The sequence below is a fragment of the Melospiza melodia genome, chromosome 11 (genome assembly GCF_035770615.1).
Source record: "Melospiza melodia melodia isolate bMelMel2 chromosome 11, bMelMel2.pri, whole genome shotgun sequence".
Taxonomy (NCBI): domain Eukaryota; kingdom Metazoa; phylum Chordata; class Aves; order Passeriformes; family Passerellidae; genus Melospiza; species Melospiza melodia.
The window spans coordinates 25,403,386-25,426,146 of NC_086204.1; the positions used below are offsets into that span (position 1 = coordinate 25,403,386).

At 36.8% G+C, this 22,761-nt stretch overlaps 1 protein-coding gene across 3 annotated transcripts in view; it reads right to left on the reverse strand.

Annotated features, from left to right (window-relative positions):
• FAF1 (Fas associated factor 1) overlaps window positions 1-22,761 on the reverse strand; it is a 149,678-nt gene that overhangs the window by 39,530 nt on the left and 87,387 nt on the right. For all 3 annotated transcript variants that reach the window (XM_063166089.1, XM_063166090.1, XM_063166091.1), the window contains 4 exons: window positions 9,710-9,805; window positions 8,969-9,095; window positions 8,042-8,105; window positions 7,007-7,088 (listed from right to left, as the gene is read on the reverse strand). In XM_063166089.1, coding sequence (XP_063022159.1) covers window positions 7,007-7,088; window positions 8,042-8,105; window positions 8,969-9,095; window positions 9,710-9,805 — 369 coding nt within the window. The remainder of the gene's footprint in view (window positions 1-7,006; window positions 7,089-8,041; window positions 8,106-8,968; window positions 9,096-9,709; window positions 9,806-22,761) is intronic.

Sequence of the window (22,761 nt, forward strand, 5' to 3'; positions counted from 1 at the left end):
TCTCAGACCACCTTTTGGAAAACAAGTCTGTGTGCATGTAAATATAGAAAGCAGGCTGCAAATATACAGGGAGACTATGAGCTAGCTAAGGACTGTGATTATGCAACTGGCATTCCATGAATTATAAATATAATTCAGAAAATTACAGCTTTCCACTCCCCCATACCCATATAAATTACTTTATTTTAAAATAGTACTTGAACATATTTGCTGAGATGATACGGTGCTATTTTCAGACTTTTATTTAAAGTAATTTCAAATCTCTTCATCAGAAGTAACAGTGAACCCGAGATATTGATGTGTATTGATATAGCAAGACATGGGATGCAATTTCCAGATAAGCTGTCTTTGCAGAAAGCCCCTGTAGGGCTCTCGCCTCATATACTGGCTTTGGATAAAATTTAATGACTGTTTATAAAAGGAACATTTGAACATTCGACTTTGGGAAAGGGATTAGTAATTTGCATTACTGTTTGTCTAATTTAATTTAAATGTTCTTCAGAACCACGTACACATGTGCCAGGAAGGGCCATTAATAAGCCTAACATGCAGAGATCCATATAAGTGCAGCCAACAATGTTGACTGAAACTAAACTTGAAAATCCAGGGCACTGATGCACAATATCATGCAATAAAACAGCATTTCTGTGGTGATATTTAATTTAAAAAGAAGAAAGAGGCAGGGGAAGATCAGGCACTGTCTGTTTTTGAGGATCAGCCGTTCTGCATTTCAAAGCGTCGATCCCTGCAATATCCAGGTTACTGTGCTAGAATCTCGACTATTATATAGCAGTTGTAAGAGAGGGAGGGCAAAGATGTGTTTACTCAGTGATTAGGGCCTTAGAATAAGCCTCTAGCTCCTAGAGAGACAGCTCACCACTTATTCATTTGGACCAATTCACAAAGCCTAGAAAGATTAAACATCCATGCTGAGAAGACAAGCGAATGCAGACGGTGAAAAAGAAATAAAAATTCTTTAAAAACTCTGAGATGACTTCATTATTTTTTCCACAAGGAAACTTTAGGAAAGTGTTTAGTTAGAGAAAAACCCACATTGACCTCTCTCTAAACCCTTAATCTTTCCTTTGTGGTGGCACTGCTTTGTGGTAAGCGGATGGCTTTGCTCTCCTCTTTTCACTGGGAGCGGACAGAAAAAAAGGCTCTTGAGAAACACTTTTACTTCCAAAGAAACAACCCCATGAAACTGTTAAATATGAGATTCCGTACAACAGAATGTTTCAAAATATGTACAGTTTTAGGCTTAAAGATTTAGGGACAAATTTCAGTAAACAGAACAGGCATGAACACAATGGAGGTTTACACTGAGTTACTTCCCAAGGGAATGTAATTTTTGTTGCATCAACAAATCTCACCATGCAAAGACTAAACTCCATCACATATAAAAGACTGTACATGTATCTCATACCACATCCAAAATGTTAAGGGTGGGCACAGGCATACTGCTATCATAAATACAAAGAGATAGCAGGAGGAACTGAAGGGCTAAAATATTATTTTGAAAAATATTTGTGAAAGCTGGGGACATTTTTTCCGTGGAAAAATGCATGATTGCAAAAGGGTCACAGCTTGAAGTTTGTTGTTATTGCTGCTGTTGTGTCGGCTTGTTTTCATGTTTGTTTATTTTACTAACCCATGGTAGCACATATTTATAAGCAAGTTTTGGTTGTGTTTATGTCAAGCCTTTGAAAAGTCAGAGTAAACTCTAGGATTCTATTATGACTAATACAGGGTACTTTGAAGTCAATTTTGAACGTTTAAAACAGCCTTACAAAACTGTTGAACAGTCTCATATTACACAAAAGAAGCCTACTGATGGAGCACTAGACTGTTCTATGTTGGGTTTTTCAAAAATATGACATGGAGGTTATGTAATTAGCATGAAGTTTTAAACAAGGAAAAAAAAAAAAACAACAGGGAAAAACTTTTACTAGTCCCTACGAAGGTATAGGATACCAGAAAGGTTTTAAGCACTGAATACCTGAAGGACTTCCAAAGGCCTTAGGACTTGAGGAACTTAAGCCACCAAGGGATGCATTTTTCAGAGTATGTGCATGCTGAAGACCAGGCATTAAAGAGAAGTTAACACACTTTGTACAGAATTAGAAGAAAAATTGTCACTGAGGCAAAAAAACCCGTAGATCTTGAGGTGACTAAATTGGCATCAGTGGGTAATGGGATTTCTAAGCTTCTCAGCCAGTTCCTAATACTGTGAATAACTCAGATAACTCAAAAGAATATGAACTTGAATGAGAATAGGAATGCAATCATAAGGGTCAGCAAGACCACAAACCTGAATGGTTATTTCTGAATCTCAGGTTTACAAGTTCAAGTAATGACTGAGACAGAAAAGTTCATGATGTAACAGCTGCTAGAGGCACGAGTGTTCTGCCAAACTGGCAGGCTAACAAACCAAAATCTTAATTTTTTCCTCCAGGTTTTATGCAGTGAGAATTAATTCAAATAAACAATGGGATGCATTTATTTACACTTCTTTAAATCTTTGAAGTGCACAATCTGATCCACCTGTCCAAGGTGATCTTGGAGCTCATGGGATCAGCCATGGATACAGCTACTTTACCTAGCCTTGTAGAAGACACCTGAAAAAAACTTTACCACACAGGTTCCTAAAGTAAGTGTGAGGTGATCCCTGTAAACTTCTGATCCCATACTTTGTATTAAATAAGGCATAAGACATCCCCAAACTAGCTCCTAGTTTAATTTTCCTGTAATTTTACCTTTCAGTAAAACACCTATCTCAAAATTTCATCAGTGATGAAGAACCCCCAGGAGCCATGGTAAGGTGTTCAAACAGCTACCCATTCCCAGGTAAAGGTGTGTTAGAGCCTTCTTTAGTCTACTTTCATCTCCCAACTATTTGATCCTATTATACTGTTGTGTCTCCATTTCAATCAATTGCACCTGTAGTGGTACCTTACATAATGCAAATAGTGTCCAGTAATTAACACCAAACTCAGGTAAGATCTATCATCACAAGATTTGAAAGAAGAGAAAATGTAGAGTGAGGCAGACAAGTTCAATAAACTTCCATTATTTAGTATCAAATACAGAAGATGCTGAGGAGATACCCACACCCAGGAGCAACCCTCCAGATATAAAAGGTTTAGCTACTTTTAGGTAAGGAAAATGAAAGATGTGTAGGCAAACAGTGAAGCTACTAAACTGGTGTTGAAGTAGCAATTTCTAAACATGGTTACCCACAAATTCAGAAATAATTTACAAATTAAAGGACAGAATGCTAACACACATCAGAAAAGGCTGGAAAAGAAAATGGTGACTAACATGGGACTAAACTGGAGTTTATGTTCTGATATTTACCATAGTGCAGCTGCTTCACTCTTCCTGAAAAGCTAGAATTATACTTCTATACCTGTCCTCCAGTTTCAATCAGACCATGTACATTAGTGGTCAGGTTATTTGTGTTTAATCAGAATCTGTAAAGTGGTAATTCCTCCAGCTGTAATCTGTAATAATTTCAGTATAAACTTACTTAGCTGAAATAATAAGGGACATTTTTCTGAGTCATACAGGTAAAAATGATGCTACAGAAAGTCCTGTATGAAGGAATATTCTGCTACCACCAAGGAAGAGGGGAAAAAATAGCTTTTATTTGAACACACCAAATCATGGAAGGAGCATATTTTGCTCTGGGTATTCAGGAAATAAAGAACCCATATGTGAGAGGGATGGTGCTGCCTCTAAATTGAACCTAAAAGACAGAATTCAAGGAGTAGAAAAACACGGTCATTTTCAGAATGCAGGAATATATATTGAGGTGACAATACCAATCTGTGCTAAGAGAGATGTTTCACATATTTATTAAAAGTCAGTGGACAGAAAGGTTGAGAGAGGAGCAGGAGGTGAGCTGACAGAGGTATATAAAGATAAGAGCTCCTGAAAAGGCAAAGGCAATGTCTTTATTCTTTCTCTCAATAAAAGAGTAGCAACCACCTATAAAAACAAAAAGACAAACAAGCTCTAATAAAAGAAAATACTTTAGTATTACTCTCATATATAACTCAGTAAGCTTCAATATAGCAATTAAAATCTAGTATTAATAACAATACTGCCATAAGTTAGGATTGACCCTCTGATGTCTCAGAACACAGGACACCCACAAACTGCTTTCAGACACAAAGACACCTTCCCCAAACACCTTGTTAAAAATGTCTATTATAAGATTTTTTCCACGGCATCAGGTGTAGCAACTCCCATGGCAGTGTAGCTCTGTAGCAAGAGCAAGCCCATTCTTCAGAAACTTAGTGACAGGGGAACTCTTCTTTCCAATAGGCAGAGGAAGACTTTCACAAAAAACAGCTTAATTGTTGATTTAATAAACCTCTGTCTCTTTCTCTTCCTGACCCCATTAAAGGAAATACTGAAAATATTTTCTAGTCATATATGCAATAAGAAATGAAAACACAACATCCTTAACTATCAGGCTGCTGCCGGCAATTGGGAATTTCATGGCCAAGGACACTGGCTGTTAAAAGCAAGGCTCTGTATCTTGGGTACTGTATTTTTGTGGCAATAAGTTATACAGGTTTTAAAGCAGAGCCACATTTGACCTCATTCCTATCAAAAACTGGAGTTGTTGTGGCAAGTTGTTTGCTCCAAAGTTTAAAAGACACCAATCGTGTATATTAATTTTCACTGGCTAACAACTCAAACACAGCAGATAAACACCTCAACTTTTTAAAAAGGTATTTCTTTTTCAAGCAACATTTTGCTAAATAAAAATGAATTAAGACAGATTTAACAGGAAACACCTATTTTCATTTAAAAAATTGAACTCATATTCTGCATTCAAAACACACATTCTGACATAAGTTAATTTTCTTCAAACAACCCAAATTAAAATATGCCTGGAAAAAAGCTTCATGTTTATACACATTGGGCTTTTTTTTTTTTTTTTGAGGTCAAAAGTATCCAAAATACAGATTTAAAACACAGCTGATGGCTGCGTCACTAGACATGAACTACAGAGTGCACCTTCTGCTCTGGACAGAGTTGAGAATTTGTCAAGAAAAGGCCAAGATCTCTGAGCACTCAAGCTGCCAAGTGCTCTCAAATTAAATCAGTTTGAAGCGGTTTTCATTAAGATGGATTGAGTGTGGCATCGTGAGAAACACTCTATCAAATGTAGTGTTTTACTTAGTGATTAAGTATATACCAGTTGATGAAGCTGCCCAAATCCTTCGTAATCCCACCACTCCAATAAACATTTAATGAGCATATAAGTTCAAAAAGCCTAGTAGAGGATTTAAACCTTCAATCTTGTTTTTATTTACTCTTGGAACTCAATATCTCACTTCATGTGAAGAATGCTGGTGCCTGCAGCTCATCTGTTGCCCTGGTAAAATTAAGTGCCCTCCATAGTATAAATTAGAAGACAAGACACACAGGTTGCAATTTCTCCAAAGCTTTTTTTTACACTGAAATATATTTTTAAAATTATTTAAGGAAATTAAATTATAGAAATATGAAATAATGTGTCCCTTTCCTCAATTCTGAATTCCAGAAAAAAATACTTTGTAACAGGCAAAAGCAGTGAAAATAAATGGTATTTCCACATTCTCATATCTTTGCTTAAAATCAGAATGTTACAATAAAAATGATGCCATTCCAAATGTGGGAGGGAGAGCTTTCAAAATAAGGCAATATTCAGAAAAAAAACCTCAACAATCCAAACAACACAAACAAAAATGAATACTCTCCTAAATATACATACATATATATATATATATATATACACAAACAATGTTTTATACACAATATACACAATGGTTTTATTGCGATGATGACCTGGCCTGAATAAGTCACAAAATATTAAAAATGTAAGGCAACACGAATTTCAAAAGTAGTATGTAAGTAGCACAAGAAATGTTTTGAGCAATAAAATACTAAGTAACTGCACTGCATTAATATTAGATTTATAGGTAGAAAACTGTTTATGAAAGTTCTTTATGAGTTTTGTCCACTATTACACTGATACACTGCCAACCATTTCTGATGACATGACACTAAATGAACTTCCCAACTCACACCCTTTCCTTGTTCAATTCACAGGATTTTTTCTCTGTGCAAAGACATGAAAATATTCACTAAACTTAGAGTGTTAAGTATGTGTCAACTTCAGCTATATAGTGTAGATTTATAATTCTCACATCTATCAGAACAGCCCCTAACATAATACAGAAAGTCCTTCCAATATGAATAACTACTTTCTTCATTTTAAAATTAAACATCTATCAAGAAAACAAAAAGTAAATTTAAACAGCATGATTTTCTTGTTTGTGTTTCAGCTTTATCTGTGCTTAATTATGCAGGGTTTTGGGTTTCTCCATGGTGAATCAAGTCACCAAAACTTAAATAAACTGTCCCCATTCGAATTTTATTAAAATACTGATTTTAAAACTGTGCATGGAATAACAGAAACTTGAGATGCCTGGTTGGATATACAGAAAAACTAAACAACCAAACCTTAGTACTGGAACTTACTTGGCAGATAAAGGCTCTACAAAGGGGGGAAAAAAGCACACTGTATTTGAGAGAGCTTCCAATTTAAATTTACAATTTCATTAGCCATTCTTCAAAGGAGTTACCAACATGCAACAGTGAACTTGTCAACCACAAGACACACAGGCAGGGTTATCTGGTGCTAGGACACCATTATTTCAGGAAGAAAAGGGAGGAGGGGAGAAGAAAAAGAGTAGCTTTGACAACTAAAGAGCTTCAGTAAAAATACAGCCTGAATGATTAGAAAGCATCAGTTATTCACTGCAATTTCAGCAACCACCAAGGTAAGTCTTTTAGTCAGTCAACTGAATGAGTGCAACTCTTCTCAAACAATAAAAGCAAAACAACTCCAAAATGTAGCTCAGCTTTTCAAAAATCAAGATGAAACCCTTAAGGTGATTTCCATTCCCCCACTACATTAAATAAAGTAGTTTTAATACACACTTACATCTCTTGCTTTCCCATAGAAGGCTTCTTGGAAAGCAGCCTCTAATGATCCAATAAAATAAACAGGATGGCAGTCACCATATCTATTAGAGATAAAGAGATAAAATTTCCAATTAATAAAAAAGGACAAAATCAAGTCATTTCAATATTCTACCTTTTCATAAATTCTGTAAATATAATGCATTGGCTAAATCTTTAGAAAGATGAATATTACACTTCTAAAAGACAGAAAGAAAATATTTAGGACCCATTTATTTTCTGACCTTGAAAAACCCAAAGTAATGAACTACTACCTTACCAAATTTATCATAAAAACATTCTGCTTACACATGTAGATACCTTAAGTTCTACACAATTTTCTGTAAAATTTCTACACAATTTTCAAATTATTTTCTCTCTCTATTATATTCTTAAAGGTTAATTGAAGGGTATTCTTCCATTACAGATTAAGGCATCTCATACACATAAAGGAATATTTCATCACTGGAGTGAAAACAGAAAATACATAAACTTTCCATTACTTTGCAGCTTCTACCAATTCAATGAAACAAGCAACTGTTTAACAATGCATCATTTGGTAGTATAAAGTTTTTTAAAAATCCAGAATATCTCTGGTTTTTAACAGTCAATATTTACCCAACCATTTTGCTATTGTGAAAACTCTTACAGCAACTATGTATTTATTTTTCAATACTAATCAGTTTCAGCTTTTCTGTTCCTGCATATCATAATAAAATTATCAAATATAACCAATCTTTCTCATCCTTCTGGTACTTTACATAATTAAGTAATGGTACAACATAGTGGCAAAATAAATAGGACAAAAATCAACCACTCCAGCTTGGGCTGAGAAATAATTTTATTTCAGAACTAGTTCTAGCAGCAGAATTAGAATTTAAATAAATTAGATTAGGACTTCTAAATATGCTATAATCTCATAAGAAAACACGTAGACTTGGTTTATTCTTATTTTCATTATTTACTAACTTCAACTGAGTTTGTAATAAGAATTGCACAGTTAACAGTCTAAGCTTACCTTGAAGAAAACTCTGCTGTAAATTGTAATAAGGCATCTCCTTCATTTTCAGCATTTTCTGGCACTTAAAAAATTGGGGAAAAAAAAAAAAAAGAAATGCAACTCTATGGAAACAGATTGTAATATGCAAACACATTCACTTCACAGGTATTTCATGTTCCCAGCTTACTGAAGTGTTACCAAGGAACCATATAAACATCACGGAAGACTATTGACTATGAACCTTTCGAAAGACAAGAAATTCCTAGAGGGTCTCATGAATATATTCAGGTTTTCCAAACAGTAAAATCCTCAGGTCCAGTGTAATGTGATATTTCACTTGCTCAGCATTAGCACGCTGGACTTACTTTAAGGCTTGAAAGGCTCCAACCTTCCTATTGAAATGTTAGAAAGTTTTCCATATTGTTACATATATTTGCTGTCAAAAAACTTCTAATGAAGTAACACTAATGCAAGCCTAAAGTAAATAAAGAGTATGCAGGAGTTGCATGTAGGAGGTAACTGACTGCTCCTGCTCAATCCTTTTCATAATTCAAGGGCAAATAATCATTGAGAAACTTGATCAGCATAATGAGTAAAACATTAATCAAAAATGAAATATAGAATTTTCAAAACAGGAAAGTGGAAATCTAGTTATGTACACGTGCATTTGGATAGAGATCACAATTTCTCTGACTTTATTTGTTACTCATCAATTTTAAGTTGAATTATTATTCTTCAGTTGCAAGGTTAAAAATTCCCCTCCATGGAAAAGTGCTTTTATAGTTGCCAGTTATGTGTGCAGTATTTTCCTTTGGTACATCCATCAGACATGACATTCAAACAACTCTAACCAAAAGATGTTTTCCAGTTTTTAATTCTGCAGCCCCCTCCCACCTCTCTGCCTTCACCTCTGCTGTACAACCCCCAGTCAATTGTAACTCTTACTCATTGGCGATTTCCTCAAGGCAGATGAAGCTACTCCAAACATTTCCCCATCATCAACTCCAAACTCAGTAGCATCTTCAAAGTCATCTCCATCACTATCACTAACCATATGAACATCAGTGCATTGCTGTATAAAAACAAAACCCAAATTCCACTGTAAGCTTCTATTTCAGACATTTTCAGTGAAATACAAAATACACACACAGTGACAAATACACATAATATACTGCAGTTTAATTTACTATTTTATACAGCATTATCAAAGGTAATTTTTAACAGAAGTCTGGTTGACAGAAATATTATGTGACAAAATGCATAATTAAAGAATCTCTGCATACACATAACTGAGCAAATTTTATCCAAAGTGAATGCTGTTTTTCCACCTACTGGTACCAGAGCTGGTATAAGAAAGCTGCATAAGAAAGAGGGCAAAAAGCCACACAATGGTGGCTTTTACATTGGTATTTGGAATACCCATACAAAGGAGAAAAATAAAAATTTTAGTGCAAGGAGCTAAGGTCATCTCCCCCAGTCAGATGCTTTGCTGGGATTTGTTTGTTTTCTTTTTCCTCCTTTTCTTCAATGACACCTTTGCCCAGTTCCTGACTTTGTCACAACTGCAGGAACTGTTAATGGATTGTTGTAAGACACAGCACAACAGGAGGGATGGTGACCACTGCACCCTGAGGTGTCTCTGCCTGCTCCTAGAGCAGACTGGGAGCACAGGGATGATGTCCTTACCTCCTCTGACTGCTCCCTTGTTTGTACAGGTGAGGATCTTCTCCCAACTGTGAGTCGATGGCAAGGAAAAGTCAGTCCTGACACGGCCAAAGTCATCTACAAAGCAAGCAATGGTTCCTCATTAAAGCCACAGTCTCAATTAAAGGTTGGGGGGAGGATTTAAGGTTGTTTAGAGGCTCAAATTAAAGACTGCATTATTTAAACATATATTAAGAAGCTGAAAAACTAAAATTATTCCTTACATTAAAATATTTAAGGAAACATCAATTGAGTTGTACTGAGGTGTATGCACAAATTATCCATGGAACTGCAAACTCCAAAGGGCCTTGAGTTGTTTCCCTTTCTCCTGAACCAGTATTGAAGTTTGAAATGTTACTGTACATTGCAACTTTTACAGTTCTATGCATTGATGATGCAAATATAGATTTTTATTTTTGCTAATCAAGAAGCAATTGTTAAAGATGCTAAGTACTGATACACATAATTAAAATCAGTTAAATTGTCTTGAAAAAAATTTGTATTTTGAAAGATCTGTTTATCAGCAGAGATTGCAATAGACACAATCACATTGGCAACTTAAAAAAGATATTTCTTCTCCTTTTTGGTGATTTTAAATGTCAAGGGTGCACACCATGTTCCTCATATGAACAAAGACACACAACCCAAACTGCTGACACTGCAGGCAGCACAGTCCACAGGATGGATGGTCAGTAGCCAGTGCCAACAGAAACAGCACTTCTGCCCTTTGCTGTATGCCTAAATCTCAATTTTTAGAAAAATTCTACAGTCATTTGAAAGGCAAAATTATTATGATGCTTGCAAACACACAGCAATAATATTTGAAAATCTGGTCCTATATTGCATTTAAAAACACACTCATTATAATGCCTAAAAATGAGAACTGCCCACTCTGTGACCAGAACCAACTGTGCCATCTCTGCATTTACAGGCTCTGCCCAGCCTCCTGCCTCTTCTGGAGAGCACAGCAGTCCAGGAGAAGCAAGCTTGATGACCACAAATAGCAATTTAAGAAGCACCTATTTGGAGTGATTTTACAATGCAAGTAACTCCCAAATAAAGATAATCAATTGTTTTTGCCAGTGACAAAGTATTTAATGCTATGCAATTTTCAGTGATGTGGAGAAGGGTAGTCCTGACTGTACGTTTAAAACATATTTTGTAAGGGTTTCTTCAGATGAAACACAGAGAGGACAGAAAAACACCTAGATCCTGTAAAACTTGTTAGTATTTTTGCAGGGCACAGAACAAAATATTTACATTATACATTTCAGAAATACAGCACTCTCCTAATTGGACTGTAAAAACATTAGGGTAAAATACATTTCAATCATTCTCAACAAAAATCCAAGAATAAATCATAAGCCTTAAATTTCATTTACTGCCATGAGCACTGAAAATACCCCATTTATTTTTTATACATAATTCAGAGCGACTTTCTCACTTGCCTGCTAGAACTCACAGAGATTTAATTTGCTGCAGGTTGAAGCAGGCTGATTAAGCAGGCTGGTTACCAAATGAATGTTAACCTGTCTGAACTAGCCTACTGTCACATTCTCACAGCAAGGTTAAACACAAGTTTAGCTGTGTAAAAAGCCCAGCAATCGCCTTAAAGGAAGTGAGTTTTAATTCTCTGGAGTAAATGAAATATTAAAGACGACACCCAGCTCTAGACCAATTACCTATGAAACTCCTTTGACAAGAGCATAAGAACTGCATTCTCTGCCATAATCCACCATTTCAATTATTATTTTTATAAGCTTTTAATAATAAACAAAACCCAACTGTTATAAAACCTGAAACTTTGCCCTGTAGTTATCACACCATATGAAATGCTGGTAAAACACACAAACACCCACATGAACCACACACAGACCACAGCTCCCTCTCTCACAGCATCAAATCCCCTGACAGATGCCTGGAAAGGCTCCCAGTATCTTTTACATGCACATTAAAGAGAGAGTGGTAAGATCAAGCAGGCAGTTATTGTGCTGCTTCATCACTTGGCCCAATTGCAGGGTGTTGCAATTCCAATTTGCAACCCTATATTATAGTGTCAAAGCGTCTCTCAAACACCAGCTAACAGCAGAAGGGGTTCCACATCAGAGCCTGTTTCATCCCACTCTCCACACAGTTGCTGGAATGTTGGGGGTTTGTGCACATTGGTGTGAGAAATCACCCTTCCTTTTGCTTTTTTTTCCTCCCCTTTCTGAAAAGTTGGGGGTTTTTTTGCAAAGGAAATAGCAGTTCTGCCTTCATTCCAAAATAAACACCAGGCATCAACATTCTTCTAGAATAAAGTTATCTTCATTCACAGAGAGAGAGTTCTCTTGCAAAGAAAGACTCTTGCACCACAAAAGTTCAAGCTTTATTTTGGAAATCATAAAACCTCATCATCACCTCCCAGGCAGCCCAACAAACCCTTTCCTAGTACTGTAAATGCAAGGTATTGACGGGAGCACCACTGAAATGTCTCAGTGGCAAGAACTGTAGAGCTCACACTGCTCTAGGAGAGGTTTTTCTTTCTGAATACTGCACCTTCCCCCTCCCAAACAGAGATGCAGAAAATTATCATTGCAATAAATTATCATTGTTTCAGCCACCTTCCCATGGGAATGGACAAAATATTTATACCAACCCCATAACTGAACCTACCCCAAAAGCTGGTTTGTAGCCAGACTACCTGATTACCCATATTCTCTAGCTTATGAGCCCATGTGGATGTGAAAAAAACCTCCAAAGTCAGTCACTTTTCTGAATTTTTCTTTTTTTGCATGAAAGTCACCCCTATTTGGGTACCAGAGCTTGAATGGGATGGCTTCCACATGCACAAGAAAAGACACTGAAAATGCATTTGCAGGACTCATGCATGAACAACAAGGTAAGTGTAGGTTATAAAAGAAATAACACAAAAGCAGAAAAAAAAAAGATTACTCCTTTTTTAGGCAGGGAAATTATGCTTGTGAAAATCAAACTGTCTCAGAACTGGAAGGTACATGAGGTAGAAAGTGAAACAAAATCAGAAATAAGGAAAATTGCTTGCAAAAAGTAACTCCAGAGCCAGATCTTTTGTCCAACACTGTGTAGACATTGCTTGCATTTATTTAAAGTAATCTCCTATTTGGCTTCCTATAGCTTTTAAGGAGAAGGAAAATAAAATCCAAGATATCAAACATTTCAGGAGAGTCTCCTTTTAGGAAACAGCAGAGATACTACATGGATTCAATAGCTCTGGTATTCAAAAAGGTAAGGGTACAACCTGGACTAAAAGTGCATGAAAGGTTACCTGAAATAAATATTAACTACTAAGAGAAAGATCACTACAAAGTCTTACAGTTTAGAGAGGAAAGAAATAGTCTGGTGCTCACTTGTGCTTTCCAGCTCTAAGACACTAATACTATTTGTAAATGCTCAGTGTGAGATGATTTGTTTTTCAATTGCCAGCATTAGCAATCGAGGGATAAATTTAAGCAACACTTTTTCTGATCCAAACATGCAGGATTCTTTGTCAACCTTCCAGATTAACCCAGAAATATTTGCCAAATCTGGAGTGAGACCAGATGCTTTAAACAATAAATTATTCTTCATGCTATATTAGTTTTATGTAGAAGCTTCTATAAATACAATTCAGAACTGTCTAAACCCACTATTTTTTCCCCAAATATTTCATGATACAAATATACCTGAAGGAGAGAAAGATATTATTGAGAGCATGTAATTCCAGAGTGCTGTCACCTCATGCTCAGAATAATATGAAAAATTACAAGTCCATAATCTCAAAACCTTGTATCTTTTAGAAAGAGTTTGTTGGCACAACTTAATTCCCACTCTTGCAGACTTCTGAAATTACAAATGAAGAAACAAACCCAGTCTCTTGCACCAGTCCAGAGATATTTAATCAAGATGCTGAAGGTGTGAGAAAGATAAACAGTAGAAGGAACATGAAGGAACAATACCAGCAGAGAACTCCAGCTGCAGAACTCACTCCTCTGAGAAATGCTGATACAAAAATTATAAGCTCAGTGGACTGCATCAGGAAAGGAGTAATTGGATATGACAAATTGGCCTTCCTCATGTTCAGCCACACACTGATGGAGAAAAACAGCATCTCAAAAGAGATTTGAATGGCAGCCATACCTAATGAGGAAAGTGAAGGAAGCTGTAAGAGCTTTCTAATGCCTTACAGAATATAGCTGGGACACCCAAAGTGTCCAGCTTAAGGCAATAATCTGTACAGAACAGGACATCCTTCCTCATCCTCAATTATTGAGAGCTTGTGCTGTTCACAGGATACTTTCCATCAAGGGATCCCATCTCTGCAAAGGGATAAAGCTTTTTGTAAACAAGAACTACTCAGAACAAGCAAGTATAATGTTCAAGGCAGGTAGGAATATTTGTTTATTTTGTGCTCTTTGTTCAGCTTTTGATTATTACAAGAGCAATGAGGATTTTGAGGGTTTGGAGTGTGTGGACACTCTGATTTGCTTTAATGGACATTAATCCATCTATCTGAACATACAGACACCTGTTAATCAGGGCAAGTTATTGTATAGAGCTATAATACTCAGTACTTGTAAATTTTAAAAACAGCTTTTGGCTGTTAAAAAGACCACTGAAAAGAAGAAACTGTTTCAGTCACATTTTCAAACTACTCAAACGACAAATTCTTTCCAACTCACTGGAGAGGTATTTTTCCATGACAAAATATTTTCTAATACCATCTTTTTGGCATAAAGTAGAGATTCTTGATAATTTGTTCTCAGAAATTCAAAGGTCAAACTGTAAATCTCACAAAGCATCAGACAGAAATTCAGAGACTACTTGATCCATACATAAAGGAGAAGATTCTATAAATGATGCCAGATTTCACTTGCACACACACAGCAAGTGAAGCAACAGGCAATACCTGACAATGGCAAGCCAAAACCAAAACCTTGCAGTGGACAAACCTTCTGGATTTTTAATATAAAAAGATCCTAAAAATGTAATTTCTGTATAACATCACTGATATGAATCGTTCCAATTATTCAAGTAGCTAAACTTCTAATACAGAGTCATGTTTGGCTGTATACAATCTGCTTCAATAGGAAATTAAACAGGGAACTCTCACAGCATGATTTTCTATTGAGGAAAAGGAAAAAAAAATCCATTTTCTGCTTTTAATACTCAGAGATAAAGTAAGCAAACAAGATTCTGGTGCACAAAATAAAAAGCGTGTTTTCCGATACTTGACTCTCCCCCATAAATCTCCCATAAAAAGGGCTCTTTCTAAAGGTTGCTTAGCAGGCTGCACTACACACATAGGGGTTTGTAATACACATATATCACACCAAAAAATCTCAATCAAAAACAAATGCAGTGCTACCTACTAATCCTGGTTCAAATACTCATGTGACAGCCTTTTCACTGTGCCCAAAATGTGAGTTGTTTACCTTTTCCATTACTAGTTTACTCACTGCTACATGGCTTAAGAATAGAGAAATAAACATGACCAAGTACATTTCATACCACTCAATTATTATAAATAACTTCAGAGAGGTGCACATAGCAAAATACTCAATGACTGGCAGGTGTCTCCTCTGTGAGAATGTCACTCCCACAATTTGATCCTTTTCCTCATTGGATTAATTACTATGATGGTTCTTCCTCCTCATCAGGCAAGTGAAGGGATAAGGATAGAGGTCTGAGCAAGGAGCATTATCAGGCATTTCAATTTTCATATTAAATTTACTATTCTGTTATGTGACCTTTTATTATAGCACAAACTAATTTTCTGAGTATGATAAATGCCAATTTATCAGATGGATGGATGGAGGGATTTTCTTGAAGATACAGGGAAAAAAGTTGCATTTTGAATTCAATTATAAGAAGTTTGAGAAGAAACAAAAACTTTGAGAAAAAAGAAAAACTCTAGAAGGAACATTTCTGTTCTTGTTTTTCTATCAAACATTCTATGCACATGGTACTACTAGAAGGATTTGGATACAAGGTATTTTAGGGATCAAATGCTTTCATTTCTTAAGTGCACTGACAGTAGGTAAGGTAATAAGACAAAACTAATGATAAACCAATCTATTTGGAACACCTAAAAAATAAGTTTTTCTTCTTGCTGTTTACCATTGGAACTAGATTGGTCAGGCTGCTCCACAGCTGAGGCTCACTCCCATTTCCATTCTCCTTTTGGAACCTATCTTTTCCAAGACTGAGGAAGCTAGGAAAAGCAATATTTGTATGGTGGACAGGATATAGCAATTATAGGAAAAATCCAAGTGTACAAGGCAGGGGTGAGAAGTAGAGCAAGTGAGTGAAGTTTTGTTTTTGCACTTGAAATACAAGTGTAGAAAGTTTTTCATTAAAGAAACAGTTGAATAAAATTGTAGTTTCTAAGGGTATTTTGCATAGCCCTTTCATGTGACTATTGAAGCAGGGAAAATAAGAGTATGGGAACTCTGGCAATCTTCTGCAGTTCTCCAGAGATTATCAGATGGCTCCACACTCTTTCCTGGCTGGAGATCCAAACAGAGAAACCAATCCATGCAAGGAGGAGGTGGTGGACTCACAAGCAACTCATGCCATTTCTGAGGATACTCCAGGTCTCATCATTTCAAGAAAAATGACACTATGACATGAGAGAGTTTTCACATGATCTTGTTCTTGCCATGGCTGCAGCTCCTGGTGTTTAACCAAGCATCATTAACAGTGCACAGGCAGCCTGTTATGCTCAAACTCTCACTGAATTCCTTGGGAACAAACAGGTGGTCAACTCTTCCAAACCCAACACCTGTCACTGTTTATATTCAATAAATAACCTATCTTCTTTTCAATGTATAATCTCACAAAGGCAAAGTGATACATGATTTAAGAATTCCTGCATGCTCATGTTTAAAAGTTATGTTTAAAGCTCCAAGAGATTCAAGATTTTCTGTGAACTAAAGTTTACCTTTGGCCTGTTTTTTCCCAAAAGTTAGCAAGTATTTTTCTAATAGTAACAGACTGTAAAACTACTTCTATCCATACTAAAACACATAATATACATAAAACAAGTGTTATCACACTAACAAAGAGCAAGTATCCCAATGAAAAATGAAGGTATATTGCAATTCAAAAAGCAAATTATTAAATACATTCTTTTAGTTGACTGAAACAAGGGCTTTTTTGTACTATGCAATTAATTGACTCAGGAAGATTTACTACCCAGAGCTGAAGGGCTCTCTTCAGTCTGTACTGCTCAACTAGACATTGTTATCCAAGTTCAGTACATAATATTAGAAAAAAGAAATCAAACACCCAAAGCTCATCTACTGCCACGTAAGCCCTTACCCTCCTTGAATAACAATAGAAAGTGGATGTAATTCCACATTAGCCACTTTGTCTTTTGACATCAAATAGCATTAGCTGGGAAAAACAGTCAAGTATGCTTGAGGTTTGTTTATTTTATTAAACTATTGCACAAATATGAAAATGAAAAGAAGAGTAAAAAAAATTTGACAGCCCTTGAAATTAACTTCCTCTGGAAAATAACTTCATTTTCATTATGGCTCTCCAATAAAAAGAAAAAAAATCTTGACAGGTATTCAACGTTTCATTTTAAACACTAACTGGATGAAAAAAACCATCTCTAGCGTGGAGTGTGTTCAGGTTATAAATCAGTAATGCTTATTTTAACTCCTCACAAAGTGTTGTTGAGATAATTACTGCTGACAGCTTTAGTCAAGGTTCATTTCACTTTTTCTACTATTTTTCCCCTGTTAGAAGTTCCGCAGGGCCCATGGGAAGATCCACCCCTCACACCTGTTGGGGTTCTTCATGTTACTGAGGCCAGTTTGGACACGTCACTTCACATTAGCATTGTGCCAGAGCGCTGTGACAATTACTTATCACAGGTTTAACTCGGAAAAAAGTTTCTAATCCAGCCACAAGAACAGTGTCAGAGTACGTAATTTAAACCTGTCAACACAGGTCGGAGGAAATTCATTCCAAGGATTTCAGTCGTGTTCCCATGGTAGATCTCTGAACTATAATGAAGCTTAAAATCACAAAGGAATGCTGTAGAGTTAAAACACCAAAAGTTTAAAGAGCTCTGAACTGAAGAGAAAAAAAAGTGCCTGAACTATTACTCATGTTTTAAAATTTGATAAATTATTTAGATTAGGATTAAGAGACTGCTGTGTTAATTTGCCAAAATTCCAAAAGGCTGCTGCATATGTGTCTTATTTTGCCACAATCCTGGCAGATGTTTACATGTGCTGAAGGCAGAAGTATGGTGAGGCAGCTCTGGAATCATCTTGAGGCTGGTGTGGGAGGCTGGAGGAGCTCCAAGGCACAGTGAGGAGGCCACTCGTGTCCCTCAGACACCAGGGGAGGGATGCTGGCACTGCAGCAACAACCACCCCAAAGGCAGCTCCACAAAACACAACGGGATTCTTGTGAGCTTGAGAAAAAGTGGTGCCTGGTGCTCTGGGAACACCCAGCCCTGGTGTGCTGGTGAACACACATGCCAATTTCTGCTACGGGCCCTGTTAATCACCAGCCGTGTTACTGTGCATCTACCCCTGTCGTTTGCTGGCTGAATGAAAATTATCCCTGGTTTTGATTATTTCTCATTTGACTGAGCCTAGTTAGGCAAATTAGGAATTAAAGCAGAAGGACAGCTACTGTAGTACTTTATGTTGCTTCAAACCACAAATATATTTAAAGGAAGCACAAAGAAAATAATATTTCCTCGTACAACGGATTCTGCTAAAAAAGAAATATACTTGAGAGACTGAAATAAATCCCCATGATCACTTACAGAGCTCATTCTTCTTGTTAGACAAAAACTGTAAATATTAAAAAGGATGAAAAATCTGCCAAGCCATTTGCAGCTATTTGAAACACAGGGTAACAGAATTAAATAAATGCTGAAAGACCTGGAACACAGTTAAGTATAGACCATGAGGCTAATTGTGGATCTTGAGTTAATTACTTTCCACTGATACGTTTTCTCAATGGTCTTTTACATGAGTTTTTTCTTTCCTCAGTCTGAACCCCAAGGCAATTCAGCGTGCTAGCCTCCAAACTCTGGGTGATTCATTGTGTACTTCTGCCTTAGGATTTTTAGTTCATGCAGAGAAAGCCAGGCTTTCACATCAAGTTGATGTTAATGTGCACTGACAAAGCAACAGTAAAGGAGCTTCATGTTTGTCACAACGTGCACTCTTTAATTTAGTAATTGCTTTATACTGATATGCAAATAATGACACATTTCCCAAATTTCCAGTTCCTCAGCAATGCTTTCGCTAATTACTCAGTGGTTAAAACTTAGGCATGTAAATTGGTCCAGTGAGTTTATTAATCAGTACACCTGTGTGAACTGATCTATAAAACACACATGCCTGGGAACAGGTCATAACTCACTGTACATTCCTGAAGGGCTCTGGAACTGAAAAAAACAATTCTCTAACTAAACCAAGATAAATTGCAACTAACAGAGTGTTATTCACAGATAAACTGGGATTCCCAACCTTTCCTAAGCTAAAGAGACACTGTCTTTGGGTGACAACAAATACCAGGAGTTAAAGCATCCATCGAGAGAAGGATCAAGGTAAAGAAAGAAAAGGTCAATTAAAAAAAGGACAAGAATCCCTCTAGGCCCTGAAAACATGGGAAAGGGCCAGTGTCCACTCATCCATCAGTTCTCTGTGGATGACCACATGCTTTGAAGTCTGGTTATAGTGTTTTGTGGTACTGTGTACTCTTACTTTTGATACTCTAACATGAAAAATTCAGCTGCACTTAACATGGATTCAGACTCATAAATGCAAAAACACTCTAAAGAGTTTTAACCTGTCTTGCTGTATTTCCTTTCCTCAAAATTGTCCTGTTCCATTTGCTTGCTTTTATGTTCCAACAGAGCCTGTTAAATTTCTGGTATTTTCTTTATGTAATTGCCATACAATATAGACAATGTCATAATTGTTTTTACTCAGTCTGATCTCTAACTACTTATTTTTCACTATTCAGAAGAGACACAAAACCACTAACAGGTTTTTAAGCTCGGGAACAAATAAAATAATAAACAGTATAAACTAACAACAATCCATCCACATCACATATTGCCCACAGATATTTACAGACACACCTTGGGAACTGCTTTGCATTCACAAAGAGTATCAGCCAAATACTTGGCACGTTTCTGGTCTATGGTGGGATGCCATTTACTTCACAACATTGTACAATGCTTTGGATGGCAGAGAAGTGCCTGGATTTGTTTCCAGCACTATATAATTCCTTGGCACAGTTCAAGCAGTTGTGCTAGCAGAGCTGCTTCCAAATAAATGCTTCAAACACTGATGGGATTTTTATGCTGCCTTTTCTTCATGGATATCATTTTCTGAGGAATTGGATTTTTGCAATGTTAGCTCTTGAAAACACAGTGCTACTGACTTCTAAAAATGAGCTTCTAAAAAGGCTGATTGTTTCCTATTTTCTGTTTCTCTTACCTGGAATGTGTATCTTCTAGTGAAGTTCTGCTCTGCTTATAAGAGCGGAGCTTCATTACAAAGAAACAAGCACCACTGTGATAATCCTCCAGGAGTAATGCAATTACCACTTATCAAACAGGTGTCTGCTGTATTCCAAGGAGATTATCACTTCCTATTCTGCTCTCAGAGAACACAGAATAAAAGAGAAGCTGCTACTATTAAATGACTAAGGGGAAAAGGAGTCTTTGATAACAGCTCCTGCCAGCATCTCTCAGCAGGGCATGAAGCAAATGTAGTCCTTCTATAACAACTTGGCACTGAAATGAGTATTTTGGTTTCTGTAAAATGAGTTAAAGCACCTAAATAAGACCACTCCAGTTAACTCAATCTGAAGCATCTCTCTATGTTTCTCCATGGAATATTCCAAGAATCTCAGCACCTCTGGCTTTGTGCCAAGCCATGCCCCTTGTGAGTAGTCTGAAGAGGAACTCAGCCTGCTCCAGCAAGAATGGGCTGCAAAGCTGCTCCTTGAAACACAACTTCTTTGAGAGACACTTCTGTGACAATCCAGGACTTGATGAAGGCACAAAAGGATCTCCCAGAGAATTACATCTTCTTACCAAAATACATTTGTGGATCAAACCCCAGCTGGGTGTAATTGGTCAGCAAAGGCAATTTTTAACATATTTTCAAAGCAGCTTCTTGAGTAGGAGTTATCTCAGGAGTGGATCTCTAAAACCAACAGCAAAAGCACTCTCCTATGAAATCTGGGTACAGCTCAATGCACAGAAGGTGCTATTACTACATGACAAACCATGTAATTGGTTTGCAAACAAGCCCAGCTCAGCATCAAGGGCAGAGGAGAAGTAAAGAGAGTAAACAATACCCAGGTGCAGGAGACAGGAAGCTACTTCAGCTCCTGGTGATGTCCAGGGCTTGTGAGGGCCAGCAGCTGTCCATAGGTGGGTGCTTCAAAGAAAGTAGACCCTGTAAAACCCTGTCCATGAAGATTACCACTGGTTTGGTGTAAACTCAAGGAAGAACTGTAGCTCCTGCTGCTGCCTCTGCCGGGACACAAAAGCCCCAGTGCAGTTTGTGTGCTTGTAGATGGAGAGGTGGAGTGGTGCTGTGGATACAATTCACTCTCCTGGCACCATGTGTGCTTCAGGGATCTGCACTGCCCTGATCTACCCTGCAGATATTTCTCTGTGCATGTGGTCATTTCTATCACATTTTGATTTTCAGGTTCTGTCAATAGAAGGACAGAAATTGGAAGCAGCAAATATAAAGTATCAGTCTCAGTCAGTCCTTGTTTACTAATTTTAAACTCTACTCCCTTTAACAAGTTCTATGAACATGACATTTTTAATAAAATAACTTTCATGTTTATGAGTTTAAAAGCAAGAACAGCTAAAAACATCTCAGCAGATCAAGCAGATTTGTCAATGGCTTGCAAAAGAAGAAAGCAGTAAAAGATGACAAATAATTATGTCTATAGCATCACTGCTGTTCCTTATGCTTTAAAATTACAGTGACAGAAGAACTTAGCATTGAACCAATTAATTGCTAACAGTAACCTCAAAATTTGCTATCAACTTTTCCTAAAAACTCAGGTTGATTACAATATGTTGCACTGCAAAGGAGTGGACTTTTGGCAGAAACCAAAGCAATTTTATTTGATGGTGCTCATCTTATACCAGCAATGAATTCGACTTTATGAGTCCTTATTGTAAAAGATCATAATGCACTTTGCAAACTCATTTAAATGGACATTCTCGAGATTAAATGCAACAGGTATTTAGCAACACAGTTACCTTTTGCAGCTTAGGAGGGAAGCAGCACTTGAAAATGATAGGTCACACTTCAGAATGCACAAGGAATCAATGCAAACACTTTGCAAATAGCACAGGAGAGTAAAACTTTAAGAAAAGTTACTCCTCATGAGAAGTAATGGGATGAAAAACAAGAAACTCACAACATAATGAGGCATCAAAAATTAAACAGATGCAAAATTTGAACTGTCAGTCTATTCCTTGGACAAAAAATTTTACTCTACTCCATAAATATATGCATTATCAAATACTAGAATTTTATTAACAGTAAAAAAGACAATTGAAAAGTCAAAGAACTCATAAAAAAACTGAACCTTGCTCCACAGAAAAAATTTGGAGTTTATGAAAGAATTTAGATAACATATGACTTAGTTCTCTATCAGAAACAGGTTATAGTCTGCATTTATATCTTTATATCTAGAGAGGGAGTATCTCTCAGCAAGTACCAAGAAAACAGTCATGACAAGTGGGAAATGGTTTCTCAGATCTCAGTGTTAGCTGGAAATAACATGTTCATCTTTCTGTGCCTTCCTGTCACCTGAAATATCTAAAGAGGACTTGAGAAATCCAGACTCGGTTTGAAAATGCCAAAAGGCAGAGAAAGCACATCCAAGGAATCTCTTCAGTGTCACAATATCATACAGAGGTGACCAGCTCAGATCCATAAAGTGCATCCCTGCTGCACATTTTTTTAATGACAAGAAAGTTCTAGGGTTTCAGCAGCCTTTGGGGAGAGAAA